General features: G+C 32.4%; 4 protein-coding genes across 9 annotated transcripts in view; 2 read left to right on the forward strand and 2 right to left on the reverse strand.

The window, feature by feature from the left end:
* LOC100740700 (tachykinin-like peptides receptor 86C) overlaps positions 1-7,039 on the reverse strand; it is a 49,006-nt gene extending 41,967 nt beyond the window's left edge. Inside the window, exons 1-3 of one of the 5 annotated variants that reach the window (XM_033319207.1) lie at positions 6,872-7,038; positions 4,835-4,977; positions 4,364-4,495 (exon numbers count right to left, since the gene is read on the reverse strand). In XM_033319207.1, coding sequence (XP_033175098.1) covers positions 4,364-4,415 — 52 coding nt within the window. In that variant the 5' untranslated portion in view covers positions 4,416-4,495; positions 4,835-4,977; positions 6,872-7,038. Of the gene's footprint in view, positions 1-4,363; positions 4,978-5,452; positions 5,547-6,871 lie in introns of those variants that run through there. The other 4 variants (XM_024365560.2, XM_033319206.1, XM_003487107.4 and 1 more) reach the window with 4 other exon arrangements.
* A 5,256-nt stretch (positions 7,040-12,295) lies between these two features.
* LOC105680359 lies at positions 12,296-13,678 on the forward strand. Of its 2 annotated transcripts, none has more exons than XM_033319208.1 (3): positions 12,296-12,445; positions 12,843-12,982; positions 13,083-13,678. In XM_033319208.1, exons 2-3 carry the CDS (start codon positions 12,946-12,948, stop codon positions 13,577-13,579), a joined length of 534 nt encoding a protein of 177 aa, XP_033175099.1. In that variant the 5' UTR covers positions 12,296-12,445; positions 12,843-12,945; the 3' UTR covers positions 13,580-13,678. The 2 variants fall into 2 exon arrangements, with proteins under 2 accessions (XP_033175099.1, XP_012237455.1); XM_012382032.3 differs by having other exon boundaries at positions 12,317-12,445; positions 12,850-12,982.
* A 950-nt stretch (positions 13,679-14,628) lies between these two features.
* On the forward strand, positions 14,629-16,125 carry LOC100749949 (MKI67 FHA domain-interacting nucleolar phosphoprotein). The gene is made up of 4 exons (XM_003487099.4): positions 14,629-14,853; positions 14,949-15,179; positions 15,533-15,641; positions 15,724-16,125. Exons 1-4 carry the CDS (start codon positions 14,716-14,718, stop codon positions 15,963-15,965), a joined length of 720 nt encoding a protein of 239 aa, XP_003487147.1. The 5' UTR covers positions 14,629-14,715; the 3' UTR covers positions 15,966-16,125.
* Positions 15,896-23,171, reverse strand: LOC100740821 (homeobox protein ceh-2). Its single transcript, XM_033319211.1, is given in 4 exon segments — positions 15,896-16,209; positions 17,334-17,492; positions 19,684-20,026; positions 22,044-23,171. Coding segments are annotated over 4 exon segments (882 nt in total). The 5' UTR covers positions 22,343-23,171; the 3' UTR covers positions 15,896-16,128.
* Between the last annotated feature and the right edge of the window lie 2,549 nt (positions 23,172-25,720).

Raw genomic sequence — 25,720 nt, forward strand, 5'->3', positions numbered from 1 at the left:
GACTATCATGGGACTCGCGATTGGCGAATTGCTAGTGTTACGCCATGCGGCTTACCATAGGTCATATTCTTAACTGTCGATTTCATCCGCCACATGTCGCAGACGGATCGTCGCGGCTGCCCGGCAAACAAACATTGTAGTGGCAAGCGCATGTGCTCATTAAGCAGGGCGACCTCCAGAAACGTCGACTCGTGGCCGTTATTTTACCTCGCGTAAAAAAATGTGGCGTGATCCGAACGTAGTGGGGGTCGCCTTCCAGAAAAAACGGAAAAAATCGAAAGGCGGGCAGAACCTTTCGAGAAGTCGAACCGTCAACAGTCAACACATCTCATATATCGCGCATTACTTATCAACAAAAAAACGCAGTTATATTTTTTGTTCCATTTATGTCTTCCTAGTTAATAAGTTGTTAAAATAAACGTTAATTTATTTGTGTTAATTCTGTGTAATTCATTGAACTACCTTATTATCCTAATTATCCTAATTATCCTTATTATCCTAATCGAAATAAGGGAATCGATCAGTTCGTGGCGTCGATTATTTAATCGTAACGGGAACTTACAACTCTCGTTGACGTGCTATCTCGCGATCGCGTCTCTCCGCGAACGGTCGAAACACTCCGTACTATCGTAAACAGCGAGATTGAGGTTTCCATTCTCGGAAACGAGATAAAAAGAATTTCAAATGACACGCATATTGAATGTCATACGTAACGTGTAACTGAGATATTGGAACGATGTTCTTCCGAAGTTTGAAATCGAAAAGTTAATACTACTCGACACATTATAGTTTAGCCTGAATTATTGTTAGCTATATTTAAAGAAACCAATTAGGCGTTACTACGAGTAATTAGAATATTCGTCTGGTCTGTTCTTTTTGCATAGCAGAGAAATTGCGTTGCGAAAAATGTTGCTAAAAATAAAAATTTAATGTTTGGAGAACTTTATACATTCGTCTATCTGAATTATCAGAGACACTTAAAACACACATTATCGCAAAATTATTTATTCCCGACGGGGTTGTATAATGAGCGCATAACCGTCGTGCAGCAATTACAAAACAATAAACTAACCGTTACAGGACTTGATAAAACGTAAGAATTGGGTATAATTGACGCACAGGGCCCTTTTTCGTAACAAATATTGTCACACTCTTTTGTCGCTCGTTTTATCGTTAACTCTACAGAGACGGACGAAAGAAAATCTGCAAAATAAGAAATATAAGTATAAGGATATCCTCAGACCATACGTATATCGCCGATATTTCAAAGTTTTCAACTAAAAGGATCAATATGTATTGTGAATGCGATATTGTCGTCATTTATCGACAAAATGCATTCCGTTGAAAATCTTGAAATATTTATAATGGAAGCCCATATCTAAAACAAAAATTTTAAAATATTCATAATATTATTGGTTGTCTGTGGGCACTCTAGTAATAAACCGTAATTTTTACCATAAATTATTACCATAAATGAATAAATATAGCGACTGTTACTAATATGGTACTTCTACCATATTCTTACTTTGAATGTAAAGGTAACTGCGATTTACAGTGTGTCAATTTTGAACTTCCTGTCATTCGTCGCTGTATATATTTCATCTGAGGAAAATAAAAGTCACAGAGCTTCAGATTAATCTTTCTACAAATGGCAGAATAACGTCATCTTTACGTGAGAAACGTGTTAAATTGCCATGACGTAGGTACACGTGAGGGTTAAGACAGAACTGCAGGGAACGAAATTTTCTGCGAACAATTTTACGGATAAACGAACATACTTTAACGAGTAATGGTATTTTTAATCGATGCAGCGAAAATGTCTGGATCACGGAAAATCTACAGCATACAAGAAGTACAAACAATTGGTACAGCATCAATGTGTGATACGAAATTCTTAACACGTGCCTTATCGATCCGTATTCCATTTCCCATAACACTTTATATGCTGAAGGAAATCGGTATTTCCTTGAATTCACATTGCCCGATTTGCCACGTGATGTTCCACCAGAGACGCGAAACTGTTTGAAATATTATCAGCTGCATAGAGCTCCGGCTCGCAACGCTCGCACCATAACGAGATATTTAATATCAATCTATGGAGGAAAATGATTTGGCATCCGGATAGCCTTGCCACCACGTTCACGTGACTAAAATCCTCTTGACGGCTTGTGGAGTTTTTTTTATTAAAACAGACTGTATACAGAACCGTTTATTTCCGTTGGTGGCATGAAAAAACGAATCAAAAGGGACTGTTTAATTGTGTGTGTTGGATAAATGTAAGAAAACGAGTGAGAGAATATTTAGAATGCAATGGTGGAAGCATTTGTAGTAGATTTCAATTCGAAAATCAATTACATGTTTTGAAAAGTATTGAATTTTTCATGGTTTTCATACTTTTGAGTTGTGAATGGCACGGTGAATCAACTAATGCGAACAAAATTGCAGAGTTCCATTGAAAAAGGAAGTGCAATTGTGTTCAACAACTGTCTTAATGCACTTCTGTAAAAATCGCACTGCACGATGATAGAGCTTGATGAACAATGCAAAATTTTCCCTCACAATTTCTTTCTATCTGCAATAGGAAGAATTTGGCCCCATTATTTACTAGACTCAGCCTATATAAAATAAAGCTTTCCATAATTGGTTAGTCGTACTTTCACTCTCGTCTTTGTTAGCACTGTTATAACTCGAATATCGGCTTCAAGTGCCAAATAGAAATTGCCAATTTAATCCAGACGTATTGTAGCCCGGTGCTGCACGGCACGAAACTGTACGAAGCTAACGAATCCACGCATATTCCATCCTTTAAAAAAAGATTCATTTTCATGTCGTTTCACAGCATGCGAACAGTGTGTGTGCACACTGACAATGAACATAAACGCGTAGTTTCCTTTAATAGAATATATCGACATTCGTCAAACGCATCCGATAAATGTTAACACGTCATAACTAATCAGATAATTAATCTATGTACGTATACAGGATGCGAGCGAATTACGTGTACAAGCGGGCGCGAAGTGATTCCTTATGAAGAAATAAGAACAAGATATGGAATGAAATTTGTTCATTTGAGGCTTAGTTTACGAGAAAATCGAGTTTGAAAATTTGAAATGACACGAACTTATGGATTATTGTAGAGAATGAGCGATATGTATGTACCAATTGAGCCTCGATAATTCGAACCTCTATAAGATTCGCTCTGTCGCGAAGATTTCTATAAGTCGAAATGAGATTTACGTCAACTCGAATTATTTGCCACTTAGTTCATATACCTCTGTAATTTTACCTCTGTAACTCGAGTTTAGAATAGCCAGAGTTTTACGAGTCGAAGTTTGCTTCTATAAATCGAACTTCTCATCGTCGCTGTCTCAGCAACTCGTGAGCGTATAGCTATATGTGGCGATAGGATGGGAAAGAAATAAGAAGAAGAAAACAATTTGAATCGCTTCGAATCAGCTCGAACAGAATTCGAAGCTTGAAACTCTTGAAAGCTTTGATTCAGTCTGAAATGTTGATGGGTTTTGAGTCTTTATAAAGTATTCTGAGTCTTGCCTAACTTGGAAATCTTGCTCGTGCTCCGTCGTCGAAATGATGATCGACGAGTTCTTTGAACCACTTCATGTTTGTCTGTGTTTCAATAAGATAAGTAGCGTAAAGCCTCCACTAACAAAATTCCTCAAACATTGTTTTCACTCTTGAATTCTCAAGCCAAGAGTATCGAATATCCCGCGTTACGATTTCCAACACGATCAAGACTCAAGAGACTTAAAGTTCAAAGACTCGATACCTGTATTAATATTCAGGACTGATCGAAACTTTCAAGAGTTTTAAGATCCGAATCAGGTTCGAAGTGACTCGAATTTGTCGCCACATATACAGATTCGAAGTCATTCGAAGTGTTTCAGATCCTGCTATTAGTTTTGTGTCGCAAAATGTTAGAAATCATTCTTGCGATATTGTCTTCTTTCTTTCAACGATCATGACTGTTTCGATAAAAGAAAAGGCATAAAACGCCACAAGCCGTATGTATATCTATCAAGTCGCTCACAATCTAACAGTTCTTCGTTAGTCGAACGCATAATTGCTATCATCCCACGCGGGATGAGTTGTTATTCAACTTTTACGTTGAATAACATGAATTCTAAGAGGAAGTTTTAAATACCTAAAGTTGCAATATTTTCTGGAAAAAGTAATGTAACCGAAGATTTGTACAAAATTTCTGTATGTCGAATTCTCGTTAGTTAAAGCTCTTTTGTTTGATAACTTCGTTAAATGGAAACCTATATATAACTGGGAACTCTTAGCTCTTCCCTTAAGGCTCGAATTACCAATGTTCGATTGTGCTGAAATGAGGATCACTTACCAAGTACGATCCATATGACGATGACGTTGCCACCGGTTGCCACCAACAGCATTGCAGCGAATATCAGGGACCAGAACAGCTTTTGCCACCATGATAAGTCAAACGGCCGCTCTTGATAATTAAGGAAACAATCTAAAAAAGCATCACGTAGAACTTCCTGTTCCGTAGAACTATCCAAAGCGTTTTCCAATATATTAAGAAGTTCGCTACGATTTAACATCAACAAGATCGTGATGTTTCGTCTGAGAATTATAGTACTGCAGTTGTACAAGCCATACGAAAACAAGTTGTCCATATTTTGAGCCTGACAAAAACCAGCACTTTTTAAAAACGACAACAGTATCCAGGTGCGAACAATTTGGGTGAAATTCTCTCGTCTTTTCACGTGAATCTCCGTTGCACGTAATTTACGTTGTCTTTTCCCTTTTCAAACCGTTGCATCGTTAAATCTACGTATTAACTAATCGTTACCGGTAACAATTCAGAACATCTTCTCTTAGTGTATTGCATAGGATGGTTGCAAAGTTTGTTCAAGAACTCATCTTTGTTGGCGAACTTCTTTTATCAGTTCCACTTTTATACGGCTTTCTCTCGAAAATAATGCGCCGCTGTTTCTGAAAAGATTATGTACGAGCTAATAAGTTTGCGGTTTCAGAGTGACAAATGACGACAACAGGCAGAAAAAGATGTACGCAATAGAAACAAGTGTGTTGAGACACTATCGCTGAAAAGTATATGGACACTTGGTTTCTTCTTAATACGATGTGATTTAATTACACAAACGGAGGCAAAAAGACTCAAAGCGATTTTATAATTTATTAGACCAGCGAATATAGGCCTATGAGGATACGATAAAATTTACTTTGAAAAAATAATATACAAGAAAGGAATTGGAATCCGTAAATGTCAAACATTATATCAGTTTTGTCATTTTGTCATTTGTGGTTCATTACTTTCAGCTCGTTAAGTTGTCTACGTATAAATAAAATGTTGAATATACCAGTGCAAATACCAGTGAGAATAAACCAGAATAAATTAACACTTCATACGATTTTCATCACTGGTTTGCTATTAATTCATATATTTTACTAATATTCATGTATCGTTGATACGAATCGAGCAAATTATCCACCACGTACATATGAGTGATTGCACGCATTTGTTATCCTTGAGAATCTTCGCCCTTTCATTTATATAGAATGACAATAAATAATAAATTATCTGTGAAATGATTCGTTCTAATATTATTACGATTTTTGTTAATGTAATACGATAACTAGCGAATCAATTAGTAACCAACGGTTAATAATTAACAATTTAGAAATGAACATACATTTTAACCAAATAAACTTTGAAATAAATAATTTTACTTCAATAATTAATTAAAAACAAATGAAGAAAACTTGAAACTATTACAAATTATTATATTTGTTCTACTTTTAATATTTCATTCGGATCCATTTATGCATCAGAGTTGTGTTAATAATCATGACAATTACAGCTACACTAATTTCAAAACCTCATTTTAATAATGGTAAGATTCTTTCGATCAACACGATCACCAGTTTTCGCAAAAATCGGAGCATCATAATGAAGGGTTGTGATATTGTTTAATAAAATAATAATAATAATAACAAAATATCGTATTACTGTGCAAATGTAGAAATATAAGCGCCAATTAAAAGCGAACTTAATTATAATACAAAGGTAACACGATATTTATTCCAACAAGGTTCCACTCGTTTTTTTCCATTTGCGCAAGAATAGTTGAAATTCGTTCAATTAACGCGATCTTTTTTCAAATTACACACAGAGGCGTGAAATCATTTATTGGCGATGCTATTTAATCTCCCGCTTCTATTTTGTAATTATTATCGTCGATCAATGTTGGGCAAAGCTTCATTTACTCATGAAACGATAAATAACGAATTGAAATAACATTTCAGTCGCGAGTAAGAATTAAATCTTCTATTTAAATAAAAGTCATTTAAACGATGCCAAAAATAATTTATTTCTTATTTCTTATTTGCAAGTTTTATTTTTCATTTGAATTTAATTGGAGAGCAAATGATATTATGTAAATAAATAGATTTTCGCTTTCTCTTGTCCGTTTGATTTTGCGAATGAAACAACCGTGAGATTAATAAGATTATTTTTCAATAAATAAATCGCAGATCAAACCTCCTTTTATAACTACTCGCTTTTCCAACAAATTGTTCGAAAGTATATCCATCATATTTCGAGGTTTCGCCGGGTTTAACATAGCTGACAAACATTATTAAAAGTTACAAATTCCAATGTACAGGAATCTCCCTGATGGAAATGTTTGTGTAAAAATTCGAATTTGTTCGACGATCGATAAATAACGAATAAAAGTAAATAAAGATAATAAATGAAAAATAAAATTGTATTTGAAAAGGACAATTAATTTCATTATTTTAAATAATATATTAATATAACAAATAATTTATTTCTATTTTTTATTTGAAGTCCCAACTAACAACTGACCCTCTGTTTAGATAATTATTTAAATGAAAATTTATTTAATAATGCCCGACATGGTTGTCCATAGGCCCGATTCACATTCTCACCACAAAAAACGCGTCTATCAGCCTAACAATGCGAGACTGCGATAACCGTGCATACCCAAGAACTGCATTGGAGCAACTGAAGCTTCAAAATCGCGTTCATTCAAAGATGCGTGCGCAATGACTTGCGCCTTCGCGTCTTCTACTGATAGCTTTTTTGTTACTGTTCATCTACATCGTTCATTTACTTGTATTACAGGCCCTGGTGTCGGTTGATAAACTAGCAAATTGTTATCGAATATCGGGAAGTTCATCAATTTTCGCGCCTCACGATTACACGTGAGAGACGACGATTGCTGATAAACAATATAAACAGCTAAACAGTATAAGAAGCTAATAAATAGATTCTCGATATGTTTTCTACCACTATACGATTTAAAAAATTACATCGGAGGTATTAAACGAACCTCCTCTTTTAAACGAACATTAATCGATATTGCGATATTTTATATTTTACAAATATGCGATCTTCGTAAGGTAGACTCGTTAGTAATGCTTGTAAAACAAGCCATCGCTGCACCATTTTTTTCCAAAGTAGATCTGAGTTTCCTTTTACATGGTAGTATTTCTTTTACACGAATCACAGTTACGCGACTTTTCTGAACATATTTTATTCACAGTTCAAAATATTCGAGTGTCAATTTTTGTCGAGTCATCCTCTATGTATACTATTTCGCAGATTTGATTAAACCAACAAATCGCCGGACTATTCTTAGGGATGAATAGAAAAAAAAACATATCATCCGTGTCAATGGTAATTGGTCGATTCATTCGTCTCCGGTATCGAGGAATGGACCGATAAGATAATATTTTTCGATGTTTACGTTTTGCGGAATATTTCAGTGGTAACACTAACGCGATCGCTTATCATAGATATGATAGATGTAATGCGTTCACTTAGGTAATGATATCGTATCGTCTTCGACACCGTTCGCTATTTAACACTAGAACTACCGATAGTTAACACGAAGCTATTTCTACCAAAACTAGTGAAAATGACTGGTCTTAAAAAAATACCTAATAATAGGATATTTTTATATTTATTGATTTATTACTTTACTTTCTTACAGAAGCAATCCCATGTTATGTAGTATATTTTTGGTATTATTAACCCATCTGGGACCACATCCTAAGATCCTTTATCACTCCATAATATTTCCAAGTGCTAATCGACGTTACGAGGAATCTAATTCAAAACTCGCAATGTGGCTATCACCTATCGCTTTAGATTTTCTGTTATGAGGATACTTAGGTGGAATCAGGAGCGTAGATATTTAAATCGAAAACTCCATAACATGACCAATTATCATCGAACGGTGGTCCAACGGTTGTTATTTAAAAATGTAATAAAATAATAAATAGTGTATTAGAATAATAATATAAGATCATTCCACAGAAGAAGAAAATGTCTATAACATAGAAGAAAAATAGTTTACGTATTACTCTAAATACAAAAATGATTTCAAACTCGATAAAAACATAATATATTCAGATGGAAGAAGAAACGACACAAAAAATATTAAACAAATCCTTGGAATTCTTTTTCGCAGTCATTAGACTGCGATTATTTGTACAAGTTTGTATTTTTATCGATGTAGCTAAAAACTGAGATTTATATAGAGATTCGTCCCATCTACTAAATATTATAACGAGCAATTTATTGTAAATATTTTATGTATGTTTGCATGTCATGTGCACGGACTGTATATTTTTACATTTTCATGTTTCCTGTGGATGCATAAATATCCACAGTCTAACAATCGCAATGTTAACAAAGAGGAATTTAAATTAATTGAATAAAAGGTTATAAAATGAAATATTTCATTGATTCAACGCTGGCTCAATGAATTAATCAAGAAAATCTCATCCGTTCATTATGATGCGCCTTATTGAATGAAAATAAACAAATTATTCATATTTCAGGTTTATCAACAGAATCTATCGTTTACTGACTTTTAAAGCAAGTCGTTCAATTAAAATCATTCGTTATATTAAATGCACAGATACGCTTGTATTAGATAAATGAGAAACTTCGAATGAAACGATTAATATTTCCACTTAATTAAAATTTGATTTACACGAGCGACTCTGAACGATTAGAATCTTGCTCTATTTACTTCATATAAAAACCTTGTTTCAGTAATTCATTAGCATAAATGACGAAAGGTTTCACTTCATTACGATGTTATCTACGATTCGTATCGGCAGTGATTCAATTAAAATAATCTCGATTAAAACGAAATAATAGTAGCGAAGTAGTGGTCGAGGAAAATGAGAAAAATGTTTACGGCTGAGTAATTCGAAAACTAAAAGTTTCTCTAAATTGCTTGCACTATTCGAAAGAACAAACGTAAGCTTCTTGTACACAGTTTCTCGTTAAAATTTAACAATACTTCCTCTTAGTACCGCAATTTTTATTTTTTTTTATTTTTTTTAGACTTCTGGAATTCTTTTCACACGGTACATTTTCTACGCGATATTTTTTAACGTGTGCTATTAACTTTAAACGATTTATTTTACACGTTTTGGTCTTATAGTTGCACGATTTTTTAACACGTTTTTACATTTCACTGGAAATAATATCAACCTCGAAGGTTTTACAGGATTTCACAGGGAACTGAGAACTCGTATGGTTTGTTATGAAGAATAATGAAAACAGAAAACAGAACATATGTCGCGAAACGATTAGACGAAGGATATTTCGAGCGACGAAATGATATTTTTCCATAGAGAATAAAATTTTGATTTCAGAAATAAATATCTTTTTTTTTTTGTTTTTCTTAACACATTACCTTTTGCTGCGTGTGTTTATTGAATAAAGTTTTGTTATCGAATGCAGATATATATTTTGAACTGTTTCTCCTATTATTTGCGTTAGTTTAACACGAGTTGTGATTGTTTCACGATGTTTCTTATACAGTACACAAAGAGTTCCACGTGTATATGTATATTTATGAAAGTCAAAAGAATGCATAAAAATTATATTGAAGAGATAAAAAGTACGCGAAGTTATACATATATTATCAAGAAGCTTGACTTTTTCATTCTAGGTTTGTCATGAGTGTAGCATTCAGACCCTTTGTAATTATTTTTGCTATACATATTCTAACTTAGATCTTTTCCAAAACACAATTAAATTTTTCTCTAACTGTTTCACCTACTAAATCGGATATGCTATTTACGTTTTTATTTCAACAATTACTTCTCTCGACCCAGTTGAAGACACTTTTTCATTTTCTACTTCTTTCATATTGAGTTAAATAATTGCGAAACATATGAGCCTTATGAAAAATCTGAACATTATTTTCGTTCACAAAGTGTAAACATTACGTGTGGAATTTTTCACTTAAAAAATTTCCTTTACAAACCTAATTGACACCGATATTTCTTCAAACGACTTTGATACCTAGTTTAGGAATAATATCATATTCATAGTTGGTAGATAAAAATTTAGCGCTCTGATTGAAGTTAAGAATAATAAATAGATAAATATTAGTCTGACAGTTCTTGAATGGGTGCACTATGTGTTGACTGAATAATTGTTATAGTATAAAAATATCATGAATCATAATTTTGCAAGATATTAGAAAGATAAATTTGTCTTAATATACTTATTTATCTCTTATATGTTAACAGTCACTGGATCAAATTTTCTCGGATAAACGAAGAATTCGAGGTTTCTTTCTGCACTTTAATAGCAGCCGACGCATCATAAACTCACGAAGTTACCAGCCCTATGCCAGTAACTGGTACAGTTACTTTGAGTTTTCCTTAATTTAAGTAACCTGTAAATAAGTATGTAAAAACTTTGTTCCAATATCCAGACAACGAAATTTTTGTGAGTGTTGCCAATGTTTAAGAAATTAACGTACCTTTATACATATTTTCATACAACTAGACAAATTTAATACTATGAAAGTGAAATCTAAAACCTGATGACAAAACGCTTCATTGGAAGATCAGGATATGTATAAATATTTCTTGCAGCCAATTTCTTTCTGTACATTGTGTACTTTGATATTAAATTGAAGTCGATTGCTTATAATTTAAAAAATAAGCCTTGACCCACATTTTTGTTCTGGCTTAATTTTATGGTGGGTTACAAATACAAAATTCGTAAGAACGCATCTTTTAATGCAAGATATATTTATAAATAATGACAGAATGTTACTATCATATTATAGAAAGATGTTTTTGACTTCTCTCGGATAAAAATAATTTTCTGGATCGACGTGTTCTAATCCTACTTCGATGGATCACTTGGCAGAAGAACGCACGAGTTGGCAGGCAACGTATTCATCTGCCATAGAACCCACAACTACGGAACCAACTGCGCCGCAGGCCGTTGCAGAAAGTGGGCCACAGCTAGCATCAATTGTCACACCCGTTTGTAAACCACCAAGTGCACCAACGCCTCCAGCAACTCCTATCTCACTAATAGGACCGACTTCGTGCATGAATGTTAATACGAGAACTGGCCTGTAAATATAGAATTCATTTCTATGCTAACGTTAAAAATATTTTTTCCATTCTCACAAGTAATCTTACCTTCTGGTTCCCCTTGTCTACAGATACTATGACTGACGATTAAAATTCTGGCAACCGCTTTTGCCTCCAAATGCTCATCGATTCTATCAGTGTTAGATATTTGGATATGCCATGTTCAACCTTTAAAAATCCTGTTAAAGCTCTAATATTAAAAATTTACAAAACATCTTTTTGGCTTAAGACCTTATGAAAAAAGATTATGCTTGTGCCAGAGTCTTTTTATTGACATTTGTGATCGAAAAGCAAAACAGTATTTAAAATAGGAGACACCTCACTGATTTCGATGAGATAAAAATACGCTTAGAGAAAAGTATTTTTCTTTTTTTGCTATGTATCTATCGTGTTACAGATTATGTTGTAATCAGTTAGCTTGTATCGAATCGCAAGATCTAAGATCGAAGAAAATATTACGTATTGCGCTTATCTTGCCTTTTTTTTCACTAAATAACTTTATACCAACATTAGAATTTCCTCTAAATGCTCGTATGTTTGTTTAAAAAAGATTTTTTATCAGGAATGGAATCTCGAAGGAATTTTTGGCCAATTTAGTAAATAATGTCATCAAACAACTAATAGACACTTTTCAAAAACGAAACTGAGTTTTTATTTGTTGCGTTTGTAAAAGCATAATAGGGTTATTTCAATTTTAAATAGAATTCGTTTTCTTTCAACAACATTTTTCCGATATTAATCGAATTTTTAATTCATAACGCCAATCACTACAACTGTCCTGCAAATCACTGTATCTCGCAAACACACATATTCGCTTCTACATATACTCAGATTGTCTATTGTCAGATAAGATAAGAAGAGTCGAATAAAGTCATATACTATGTATTCTTCTCTAGTTGACAGTTCAGTATTTTGTAGCGATTCGATTGTATTTTATAATATAAGGTATAATATTTGTGGTCTTAATTTCCAAGGTACCATCATTATCTTATTCGTAAGTACAACATGTTCCTTTAAGCACCTGAATGTTTATTTCCAATATCATTAACTATGATGCATGCTTCCTCAAGTTTATTGTGTGAAAAATTGAAGTGGAAGTAATTGTAAGAAATGTACGTTTTGCAAAATAGTTCATACGATGAAAAGTTAACTACTCTCCGATTGTAATGATTTTTGAATATGTTGTAGAAATCGATATTTTAAATAACTTTTTCTTATATGCATACAAAGTGGTATCGCTTAATTTCCATGATATTCGCGAAAAACTGCCAGTACTATTTTAAACAATTTCTTCTTTTCATAATTTTTTTGCATAAGAACTTAAAGCAAAAAAATGTTTTGTGGCTTTCAAATATTCGAACCTCAATGTGATTCTCATTTTCCACTTTTAGATCATAGCGTGGGCATAAAGTTTAAGTGCAGGGTATCAAAATATCCAACACTGATACAATTGTCGAGCATTTGGACGCAAAAGGGGTTGTGGGAATTCAAAATATGAGTCCGATTCACAATAGGCGAAGGGCACGAGGAGGTAAAATTATACACGAGAATGGAAATATTTGTAACTTTAGCGTAGAAATAGCGATTTTTCTGTTTACGAGCTAATTCTCGTACTAATATTGACACATAAGGTTTACCCGGTGCATGGAACCCCTATACAGATAGGATCAACTACAGTTTGGAACACTCGGGTACTACACTAAGAGTAGTTAGTGTATCAGACTCTATATTCTGTACAGTTTCCTCTTTCGACGATGGTATATGCATTGAAAGTCACGCAAGCGAGAAAGTCAATGAGATAAAGGATGCCATCGATAAACTGAAAGAATGCCGTAAGGCTGAAAGCGATCCCGAGGAGAAGCGACGTATTAAGGACACGATCAAATATCTTAAGAAAGTTTTGAGGGATGTAGGACATGCAAAAAGAGTAGGGAAGACTGTTGGTTCACACGTTGGTTCAAAAGCTGGTGCTGCGGTTGGTACCTGCATAGCTGGTCCAGTTGGCACAGTGGCTGGCTCTGTAATTGGTAGAATAGTGGGTCGTGTTACAGGTGCACTCGCTGCCGATGATCTTGCGCGTCATACTCGAGAAGAATCAGCTGGAACGACAGTAAAACGCCTTTATTAAGAAAATCATTATTTATCTGTGCGAGATTAAAGTGATTTTTTTATAATATGATAATAATATTTTATTGTTATATATAAATATACCTTTCATTACAAAGTGTATTCTTGCAGATTTTTTACTTATAAATCATTATAAAATTAAACCAAAGAGTAAGCAATATAAGTTGTTGGAAGCTATTGCTTTTCCGTTGAATTTTTCAACATCGTTATCTACTTTTTCGTTCATTTCCTTGTAACACAGTATGACGTAGACATTTTTCATTTTTAAACAGAAATTTGAATCTTATCGCTTTTGTCGTTTGCATCTCCATCCGTATTTTATTCAAAATAAATTGACCCTTCTATCATCACTGTACTAATTATACATCCACCGGTTCCCTTTTGCTTGTAATGGGGTGTTAAAGAATTCATGGGACGATTTTTGGAAAATGTATATATTCTGAACACCGAAACGAACATTAGAATAGATGTGCAAAACTGTTAGTTGATGGGCAGAATCTATTTTTTAATATTTAGACGAGAGAAAGACAATGAACGTTAAGTTTCAATTATTAGATTAATTGTTTTAGAAATGTCAGCAGTCGGCCCGTATTCAAATTGGAAAATATTACAAATATAACAGATCCTGGACGAAATCACCGTTCCAATCAGTTGTATCATGATACGGTTGAAACATATTGCAAATATAGAATTTTATTACTTTATTTCCAGGACGTCGTTCTAGTCTTTGTAATTTCATTTATTAGGTTGTCCGAAAAGATTCTTTCGTTTTATGAGGAAATAATAGACACACAACGTTTTTTATTTTATAATATTTTGTCGAATTACTTACGATCCATTTTGTTCTGTTGAGATAGACACCGCGTCATTTCACAAACTTGGTTTCACGTTTGTATGAAGGTGCACTGTTGTAAAAAACACGTTTGCGAAAGGAAGACACTTTTCGGACAACCTAATAGTTTCAATTCAAAATTCGAATTAGTACTATACTGAGTCGATAACATCGCATGCGAGATTTTGTCCGCTTGGGTCAGCACTTGTACGGGGAGATAAGTAACCTACTGCCATTGGCGCTACTCTCATTTCCTTTCCGTTAATTTCTATTGTGTCCTTACATTGTATTAATACAAATATAAAATGAAAATTAAAAAGAAATCTAATTCAGTGAGAGTTCCACCTCTCAAAAAAGCTATAAAAGTTAAACGTAAATCATCAGATATAGAAGAGGAATCAACTGTATCTAAAGCGATAGAGAATGTTAAAAAAGTGTTGGAGGTTAGTACGCATTTAAACATAATCTGCATGCTGTGATATTTAATTGCAAAAAAATTGAATAAGATTTTAAATTGAAAAAATTTGTCTTATTCCAGAAGAAAAATGTTAAAGCAACAAATATTCCAAAAATTGTTTCGTCTCCAAAACCTGAAAAATCGCACAAAGTTATTAAAGTCAGGAAGAGAAAAATAAGGCCTCAAATGAGATATCAAAGAGGTATAGTGTATTTAGGTCATATACCTCATGGTTTTTACGAAGAACAAATGACAGAGTATTTTACACAATTTGGTAAAGTAACTAGAGTGCGAGTTGTTCGATCGAGAAATGTAAGTATACATGAATTGGAATTATACATAATATAAATATGTATATAAATGATATAAAATTTCAACTACCTATTTTACAAGTTTGATTACCATTATAATATTATTTGTACTGGTTTGAGTATGAATATGCTTTCTTAGAATACCAATATATGTCCTACATAATATAAGAGATAGATTCTTCCTGTAATGATTAATCTGACTTATACTAATTAAATGTGTATTATTGATGTACCCTTAGTTAGTCGTTTTAGTAGTTGCCATTAATATTTGCAATAATAATTAACAACATATAATATAAAATAAGGTACGCTTAAAAATTAAGTACATAATATCATAGTATATATTATTTCTAGACTGGTAGAAGTCGTGGCTATGGATACGTGGAATTCATGTACCCTGAAGTTGCAAAAGTAGCTGCAGAAACAATGAATAACTATCTTATGTATGGAAGATTATTAAAAGGTATTATACAAAAATGTACAACAATTATTAAGTGAATGCTTCAATTTTATCATGTAATATATCATGTAATGTTTTTAATTAGCTACGTATATTCCACCTGAGAAACAACATAATGGATTTTTTGCTGGTAAAACATGGACAACAAAAATTTATCCTAAAGTAATAAACAGAAATAAAGTTACTAAAATAAGAAATGGAGGTGTCCAAAACCAGAGGCATGTAAGTTTTGAACAAAGTACAAGACATAAACTATCTGCTTTAGAAAAGAAATTGAAAGAAAAGGGTTTTGATATGAATTTTGTACCAATAGATTCTTCTAAATAATGTAAAGTAAATTTTTTATTAAACACAATAATGTACAAATGTTATAATTAAGTACTATAGAGATATTGAACACTTTTTTGATTACATGAGTTTACTTAATTTACTATTTACATTGGACATTGTATACGATGTTTAAAATTAAAGAAATAATTATCAGGGATCATCAAAATTTTTCTGATCCGCTTCCTAATCCTGCTTTTGTTCTCTTCCACTTCATACGTCTATTTTGAAACCATACCTTTACCTAAAAAATTAGGAACATATTACATTATTTATTACGTACACAACTATATCTTCTTCAAATGATAATCCATGATATATTATTAATTATAACATGACAAAACATAACAATAGAATTTTACTTAACAAAGTTAACTAATCATGTCTATAATTAAAATACTGTTCCTGTAATATTGTTTTATTTACTTATAATTAGTTGGTATGAAATGAAACTTTCTATTTTTCAAATATTATATCTTATCGATACATTTGATTCAATAGTTCATCATTTGAACAAATAGTTTAAACCAAATATAAATTTACATGTGTAATATTTTTTCTATATGGGATAACGTATATACAATCGCCTCAGAAAACAAGTTAATAATCTTGCATTTAATCGAAATGGTAAAATACAACTCCAAATATTTTTATATTTAGAATTAATAATAATTTGTTATAAAAAATTGAGAATGATGTATCTTTCACGTATTTCATATCATTTTACTGCGTTTAATATACATATAAATTATTTTTATATAACATGGGACAAGCTATAATCCGGAAGTAGTATAGAATAGGAAAAAAATTCATGAGGTAAAATTAAATAGTTTTGAATATTGCATGACGTGCTTTAAGACTTAGAAGCTTACTATTATTTTTTTCAATCATATATTTGAATCATACATTTCTTCTATGCATACAATTGCTTCTTTATTTTCTATGAGAAGATATTGACTTGCTTGTGTTTTAAAAAATTAGTTTAAAAGATATTTTATTTTCAATTTCGTAGAACTTATCGTATGAAAGATAGGGAAAGACAAAATGTAATGAGTTCTATGAAATTAAGATTATATCTTTCAATGGAATCACTTCTGGATCTAAGTATTTTTCAATGCTATTTTCTAGAGAATAACAAAATAATAAACGATATGAAAAATATATTAAAATTTTAAAAGACAGAGGTAATTTTAAAATCTTTAAAACACAAAACATCTTTTCCTGCCCTCTGTCGTTTTAGAGCTACGACTTGTTTCAATTGTGTGAAACATTCCCTACAATCGATCGTCCTAGCAGATCTTAAAAACAAATCAAACTATTAAAGGGTTAACGAAGTTGAAAATTATCGGCATTGCAATATCAATTTACCTGACGTTCTGTTAGATCGAGAGCAACTGCTATTTCATAGCGACGTAAACGTGTCAGATAATTACTATGGGCAAATTCATATTCAAGGTGGCGGATTTGGTGTTTTGTAAATGCAGTCCTTTCTTTGCGAGGTCTGTCGCTGGTCAATCGTTTATTTGTCTCTGAAACGTAAAGAATTCAGATTTTAATAAATTTAATAAGTTAACGAAGTTACGACTTTTAACACAATAGAAATAGTATTTTTAAAAATTGAAAACTAAAATATCATCTTACATTATATGAAACGTAAGAATTTCGCGTATATCAAAATTCAATAAAAAAAAATTATAAATTTTTAAGGATATAGTAGCTCTTTCTTATCAAAATTTACATAACCAAATTCTAGAATAAGCTGATGCTGAGAACTATTACTTGCCTACTGTAGCTTCTTATAGAGAAGAAATAAATTCAGATTTATAAATGTTGTATAAATCAATGAATGCATATACAAAATCTTGATTTATAGTAAAATTCGTTAAATCCATCATTAATACAACATAGCGTGATAACTTCATGAAATTGTTTTTTTTCTAAAATTGCAAGTTTATATATGATTAAATATTTTATATTGTCTTGTTCCATAAAGAACTTTATCTCATATGTTTATTTATACTAATAAAAAATATGGGTTTTAAAATAATAATCCATTATCCTATGATATTAGGGTATTTATTTATTGTAGTTTTATGCTTCAGTCTCGGAAGAAATGGGAATCTATTAAATAATTCCATCTCGAATAAAAATGTGAATATGAATCTATGTATTTTGACGCATATCCGAAAATTAATTTGCTAACTAGTATCTGCTAACGTGATTTCAAATGGCTTTCGCGAAATTTGGCGGATGAAAATTCAGTTCAGTGACGATTTCCTATATCCTCTAGCGTTATACGTGACGATATAATCGTAGCGAGGTTTTAACCGGTATCAGTTTTTTATTCACAAAGCGGCAGTCAGATGAAAATAGCTGCATATTCGATGCGTCATTACCAAGCTGCTCCCGCGTGCCAGTTAATAAACGTGCCGCTATAATGTGGGTTGTTGGAATCAGGATCATCTGCGGGCGATGATGTATAAAACGTGGTCGGATCGGTGGTAGAGCCCTTAGCCTTGCTTCCGTACCGCTATCTCATCTATATTTGTTAACTGACGTCAATCGAACCAGTCCGCAAAGTTTTGCGAATAATTTCATTCTTTATTAATTAAACGAATTCACTGACGTCACATATATGTTGAGAATTGAATTTTTAATGAAATGCTAATATCTCAATATTATTTTTATTCCAATTTCAATTAAATCAATTTTACGTCTTTCTTTTTGCTTTTTTCTTTTTCTTTTCTTAATATGAAATATTATAGTAAATTAAAATTTCTTCAATATTTTTTAGTATAATAATAACGAGAAACATATGTAGCGATTGTAATGAAAAAGCGAATTGTATTACATATACTGCTAAGAACTATGTTTCGAATGTTGTTGAATTATTAGGAGATTTTAAGAAAATTGATACATCTTTGTGCAATTTTCTTATTCTATCTCTATTTTGTGTTAAATACTTTTATTTTATCTTTGATTGTTAAAAGTTAAATGTACTATTGTACGAATTTGTGCAACACCAAAGAATGTAACGTATTCATGTCGTCGTTTCTTGCTTTAAAAGTATCTGTATCGATAATTATCAACAGCGGATGTACTAAATTTGCAACAATTTTATTTGAGGAGAACGGTATGCACAGAAATGAATGATCGATCTTTCAATTCGTTCGATTTCATTAGTATGGAGCATATCTTTAGGCATATATAAATTTTACGTGATTTCAAAACCATGTTTCGGCTAAAAATGACGTGGAATTGCTCTAAAGATAAGTCTGAAAATATAGAGTAAGATATTTTTCAAATATTTTCATTTCGTTTTCTATCGATGAGTGAATGTGTAATTCAAATAAATATTCGAGACGAAGATGAAGGAGAAGTTAGCGTTGAATGTTGTTGCGTTTATTGCAAAAAGTATTATATACATCATGCCAATATGACATTTTACAATGATTTTACGATAGCCTTGTCGTTTGTTACACGCGATGATATGAAATGAAAAGTATAGTTACATGTTCGATAAATATTTAGGCTACGCTGGCCCCATTATAGCCACATTGGCGACGGTAAAGTCATAAATGAAGTTAATAAATGTAGTGTTCATTACGTATCAACGTATCAATTCGTGTGAACATAATTATTTAGTAACTATTAACGTCTTCGTTATTCAACATTTTAAATTGCACTGTTAAAAAGTTGATATAGAATTGTTACTTTATCTATTTTGCATGCTGATAATATCGTGTGAAAGTATCTTACCACCTTGTTCTACAGAACACGCTTCATTGTCAAAGGAATTGTTGCTCAAGCCAATCGAATAGCGTGACTCTTGCCACGAACGACATTTCAGCCCATTTTCAGTGTTTTGCCCAGTGTTCTGATACGCCGGAATTTCCCAAGCGCGAAATACCGTTGTAGTCGTGGAGATTTGACGATCTTGAGCTCTCTCACAAATAAAATCTAAAGATTGCTCTGTGGAATTTATGTTTATTCTTTCTCTCGACTCGTCAACTATATCCTCTTCATCGATAGTGGAGTTTTGCTGCGAATATTGCTCCCATCTTTTCATCGGAAGAAAGCAGATATTATTTAACGATGTTACAATAATAAAGAAATTACTAGTAGTGGTGGTAGTAGTAATTTATTGGCTACGCTATAGGGTTACAAGACTACTATCTTACATTCTAATCATATTTTAAAACACAGCTTCATATAAAACGGAGAACAAGAGGAATTAATAAAGAAATTGTTCAGCGTAATATAATAATAAACAAATTATAATAGAAAATTTTGTATACTTGTTTTGCTTGAAAAAGCTAATGACGCAAAGAAAACTGAACGACATTTTCCAAAGAAAATTAAATTGATACTTTGATATTATAAAATTATATCTTTGGGAATTCCTTTCTCTCTTTAGCATAAAAAATAATAAAGATATATGTAATACATAGAATGGTTTTTAGTAAATTATAAATATTTGAACGCTTTTCGCATTTAGTCATCAAATATTGACTGTTGAGTCTCGAATTGTTCAATCTGTCAAACAAGTGCGGAATAGTATTCGGCATTGTATTCTTTCCATCGAAAAATATTTAAATTAATATATAAAATTATTTAAACATATCGAAACTTTGCATTTTGTTTTCATTTGAGACGTGAAATGAATGATACGAATCATTTAAGAAGTATTTATAATTGTATAGAATTTCATCAATAATTATATTTTCATGATTATTAGTATTTATGTAACTTTAGATTATCACGAAAGTACTTTGAGTTCTTTATCGTTGAATATGCTTTTCAGATTTGTCTGGAATAACCTTGTTCCAAATCTAAATATATACATCTAATCCGGAACCCATAATCTATGCCTATTTCTAAACTTATTTTACTTATAAAACATAATTTAGTAAGAGGAGAAATGAATTAATTAGGATATTCTTTTTTTTTTTTGGTATCGAATGATATCTCGTAAGAAATTCGAAACTAATAGAAATCATTTTTTCCTACGTAATTGAAAATAAGTATTTTTCCGAAATTGTCAGTAATTTTCATTTCTTATAGTTCTATCCGTCTTCTCATTGCTACATTGCCAATGCGATAGAAAAAATTTAATTGCGAATAATATATTTTAATTTCGTTGCATTTAGTAAACTCGCTTTTGTTCTGTTATCATAAACTTTAATTATTATTTAGAAATGCAACATAGCCTCGTGTTTCGAAATACATATTAAGTAAGCAGGTCTAAATATCATGTCGAATTTAGTTTACGCATATTTGAATAATTTTATTATAATTTATAAAAACATTTGAATAATTTCATTAGCTAACATACTAATTCCATTGAACGTATTCTCGCAGTTTTATTTGCAGTTTTCATTTTACAGTTTTTTTGCTTGAACATAGGATAAGATTTGTAAAATGAAATCCCAAGTTAGCTGTTGAATTTAATGAAATAACAGTAATGTTTTGATTCAGAGAATAGAATGGACCTATTAAATGTGTACGAATATCACAGGAGAAAAATTACGATAAATATCTTAGTATGACACAGTTGAAAATGAAAACAGATTGTTGGATTTAAATCTTAAAAGTAGCTGACAAATTGACAACGTTTTGTAGGAATCAAAGATATAATTATTGAGACAAGGAATAATTTGATGTTCTCGATAGTTTAATGTTACGACGATGTTTTTTCTAAAACGTTGAAGAGGATGGGAAATAATATGTTTAATTTCAAAATCAAACGATTAATCGACAATGTGTTGGGTTTTAAAATTGCTTTTGCTGTAAAAGATAGAAATGGTGACTTGAAATCGATAAGAAAATGAACATTTTCATAGAAAACTTTGCTTTCGAATATTCACAATTTTAATTACTAGGCGGCGGATTTTTATGCAGTTTCATGTTTGTGTCAACGTAACTAACAAAACGGAAGATAGTATAAAAGATATTCGCTTGAAATATTTTTAATATCTTTGCAACGTGCATTTTGTACATTTGTATTTTAATTGTACATTTCTGCATCTTCAAATTTCTCATAAATGCATGAAAATCCACAGTTTACGTACTAATTACTTTTATCTGTACCTGTATATTCGATAATTTCGATTACTATTGGAATGCTGGATATTTGCGCTATGAAACGGTGACAATCCACGATCATTCAACGTGTTAACTGACGTTGAAATATTGCAAGGATTGGAAAAGTTATTCCAAAGATATCCGTGACTCAACGGGGGATCCCGGTTTCCAGGAAAACAGGGGCTCTGAACGTTCATCTGAGAAGAAGTCGGTGTCAGGGGCATTGACGGGATATCGAAAACATTTTCGGAATATTGTTGGTCTGTCGAAGCTATATTTTCTAACCAAGACATCTCATCTAAAATAAGGAAAATTTTATTCTCGCTTATTAGACGATTTCATCGTAGGGACGAAAGGTATTAAAACGTAATATCTGAGAGACTAAAGCCGAATTTACACTGTTTCGCTTTGAAGGAACACGGCGGATGAACGCTGCTTTGATCCGTGTATGGAACACCTGAACACACGAACACATTTATACACGGATGGAAGAAGAATGAAAGCAGCGTTCATCCGCCGTGTTCCTTCCAAGTGAAACAGTGTAAATTCGGCTTAAGACCCACTGTGTCCACGAAGCGTCGCTTCATAGAAAGCGCATTAGACGCGTTAATGTTAACAATACGCTTGCATGCAGCGGTCATTGTAAATTGTAAAGTAATGTGCACCTGTCCATGAAACAGTAGCGACTCGTCTTTGTCGTTACGCGTTTTCATCGTGACGACTGGCGTTAACATTGTTAGTACGCGTACGATGCGACAGGTTGCGGTTACAAACGAATCTGCCGATGTAGGATAAACGCGTCTTCCTCGTCGCTTCGCATTTTGCCAGACAAAATGTATCTTACCGTACGCTTCGTATGAACGTCGGCGTTCGACGTATCGTCGCGTCTGATAGACTGCGTTTACGCTTTTATGAAGCGCCGCTGCGTGAACGGTGGGCCTACGGATCTCATTGTTAGATATACAGATCGTTAAAAAAAAGACACAATCAAAATATGTCCGATCAATATAGGTCCTAGTAGTCCTTTCGACATAAAATCAATTTTTCGACGTCGTAAGTGAATTTCTTCGTAATACGTTAATGTAGAGATTGTCAACGCAAGATTATCAGACTTATTATTAGACTTGAGAAGTTTTACCTATTACAAAATTATGACAGTAGTCTGCTGTAGGTATATCAAATATTTTTGCAAATTATATATACAGTTTGCGCGGTTTTGCATCAGATTGCGAAATATGCATAAAATCCACAGGCTAATTATTACCGATATTAATGAAGATTGCTTTGTTTCAAAGTTGTTCATATTTGTTATAATAGATGCATGGTTTTTCCCATTTTTTATGCAAAACTCATATCTAGAGATCATAGATCCCTGGATAGATAGATCACGTTTTGAAAAAAAACTTTTCAAATTAGGGAAAGGCTCACTTACGATATCGATTGGTCGTAAATAATAAAAGTTTATGTTGCGGGATTGTTTCTACCAATTATGCTAATTAGACATTATTTACTCATCTCAGCGAGTGCTACAAGTTCTTCGAGCCATTCGCCTCTTTTTTTTTTCTTTTTTACCACGTTATACAATTAACAAAATAATCGGAAAAATAAAATGAAGATAAAACTATCATTTACGTGTATCGAGTAAAAATATTGTAACGCTTACCTGATAAATGGCAAATGTAATTATTAATTGGACAGCTGTCACAGGCGTCGAAAATAAATGACTAACAGGTAGTGTGAAAGCTTTAGTCTTTTCAAACGAAACACGTAAATGCACTGATTAAACAATTAATCACTCGAGGAACTGATCGAAAGAGACAAGAATCTCGAAACAAATCTTACTGCCAAAGTTGTTGTAAGATTACCCGCTACTTGTGAATTGTATTAGCACTAACTTGTAAATGTCAAACAAGCACACACGGCCACGCTGCGACAGGCTAGCGGAAATCAGAATAGATGTGCAGTTGGAGAATACGAGATGTGGGGCTGGAGTAGGGCTGAAAGGACAGACAAATCTTCTCGTACAGCTCTGTCAAGTCCAACCAATCCGAACAGATCTTGATCAACAAGAGAGAACCAAGTGGCCAGCACTTACAAGATATAGACTACTTTGGGCGTTAACTATGTTTTTATGACTTCTGTTGATTACGCATTTTTTAGCCCTCTCGGTGACTACTGTAACTTCTTCAAGACACAGATCTCCCTTTTAAACATCTTCTATAATTAATGGTAATAATAGTACTACAAACAATACGAAGAAATCAGACACTATGACTGTTATAACCAAAATAAAAAAAGAGCTATAGAATAAGAATTATGTTTTCGGCCAAAATGTATTTGGTTACAAATAATAATTATACGTGACCAGAAAATCTTTCTCATTCCAGATAAACCTTATAGACGAGGGAAATTTATTTCGGTCGCTCGTAATAGCATTTAGATCGCACGTAGTACTTTTCGGCGGGGAAAATGTTATTTCGTTTTGGATTAGGTCTTTGGCTTTGATGTTTATGTTTCATCACTACGAATAGTACAACTTTTGCTTCAAATGACTGACAAACTAATATGAAATTTGAATGAAAGTTATTCAGTACTTCGACGATAATGTTTTTCTAAAAAACTTTTCATTCGATAGAAAATTATGTTTATTGATTTTTTTATTTATAGTTAAGATTATAAATTAAAAAATAAATTTGACGGACATAGGTCCCTCCACGAAGGAGATTGCCTTTCTTTTTCAGAGCATCGGAAACACCGTTTTGCAAAACAATACTTTACACCATTCTGAGTAACCAAAGTGCAATAATCATTATTCCGTCATTATAACATCGTTTCCGCAAATTTTTTTATATTTTATGATTAATATCCTCAGCTTTTTTTTCATAAAAATTATTGCACGTTGTATATTGGTATAAGCGTAGAATAAAAATCTTCCGTTTGGATGTAAAAGCTACTTCTTCCCAGAATCTCTTAATAGGAGATCTTTAGGGATCTTCATTCGGAAAATTCAATTTCCACTAGGATAGATTCTACGGTAATTTTACTTTTGAATACCTGGTTGCGAAAATATGCGTTTAGATCATAAAAGTGCTGCGCTTTTGAGGAGATAATATGCGATAAAATACTTTGCAATAAATATTGCTTCGTTACTAATCGTCAAAATGTTTTTTTTTTTTTTTTTTTAATACAGACGTATAAATGACGTCTATAACTTATAATAAATAGACTGCGGATGTTTATGCGAATACTCTCTTATTCGTATTTAATCGGTAACTAGTCAGGTTAAAAATATATTTGATAAATCTTGAAATTCGATTTTCTCGAAAACGAAGTGACATCATATTGGAAACTTTTATTTTCGATAATTACATATTTTATATTTTCAATAATTACATATATGACAAAAGTTCTTCGCATTTTTAACAAGACATACCAATGTAAAGATATTTTGTCTACTTCTTCGTTATGAAAATTTCATCGCAAGTACCTCAAACATTATTGCGTCAGTGAGCATATAAGTCAATTCAGGATCCACCTAAGAAAACACGAGAGAAAGAATAGCGACGATGAAATTTGGTGGCAATCTTCGTTCTACGTATTTTCGAGAGTGTTAGGTTCTCTTTTCAGGGGTCGACTACGATGATCCCATTAATCATCGCCACTGTTTGCTT

This window comes from Bombus impatiens, unplaced genomic scaffold (assembly GCF_000188095.3).
Source record: "Bombus impatiens unplaced genomic scaffold, BIMP_2.2 scf_0140, whole genome shotgun sequence".
NCBI classification, from domain to species: Eukaryota; Metazoa; Arthropoda; class Insecta; order Hymenoptera; family Apidae; genus Bombus; species Bombus impatiens.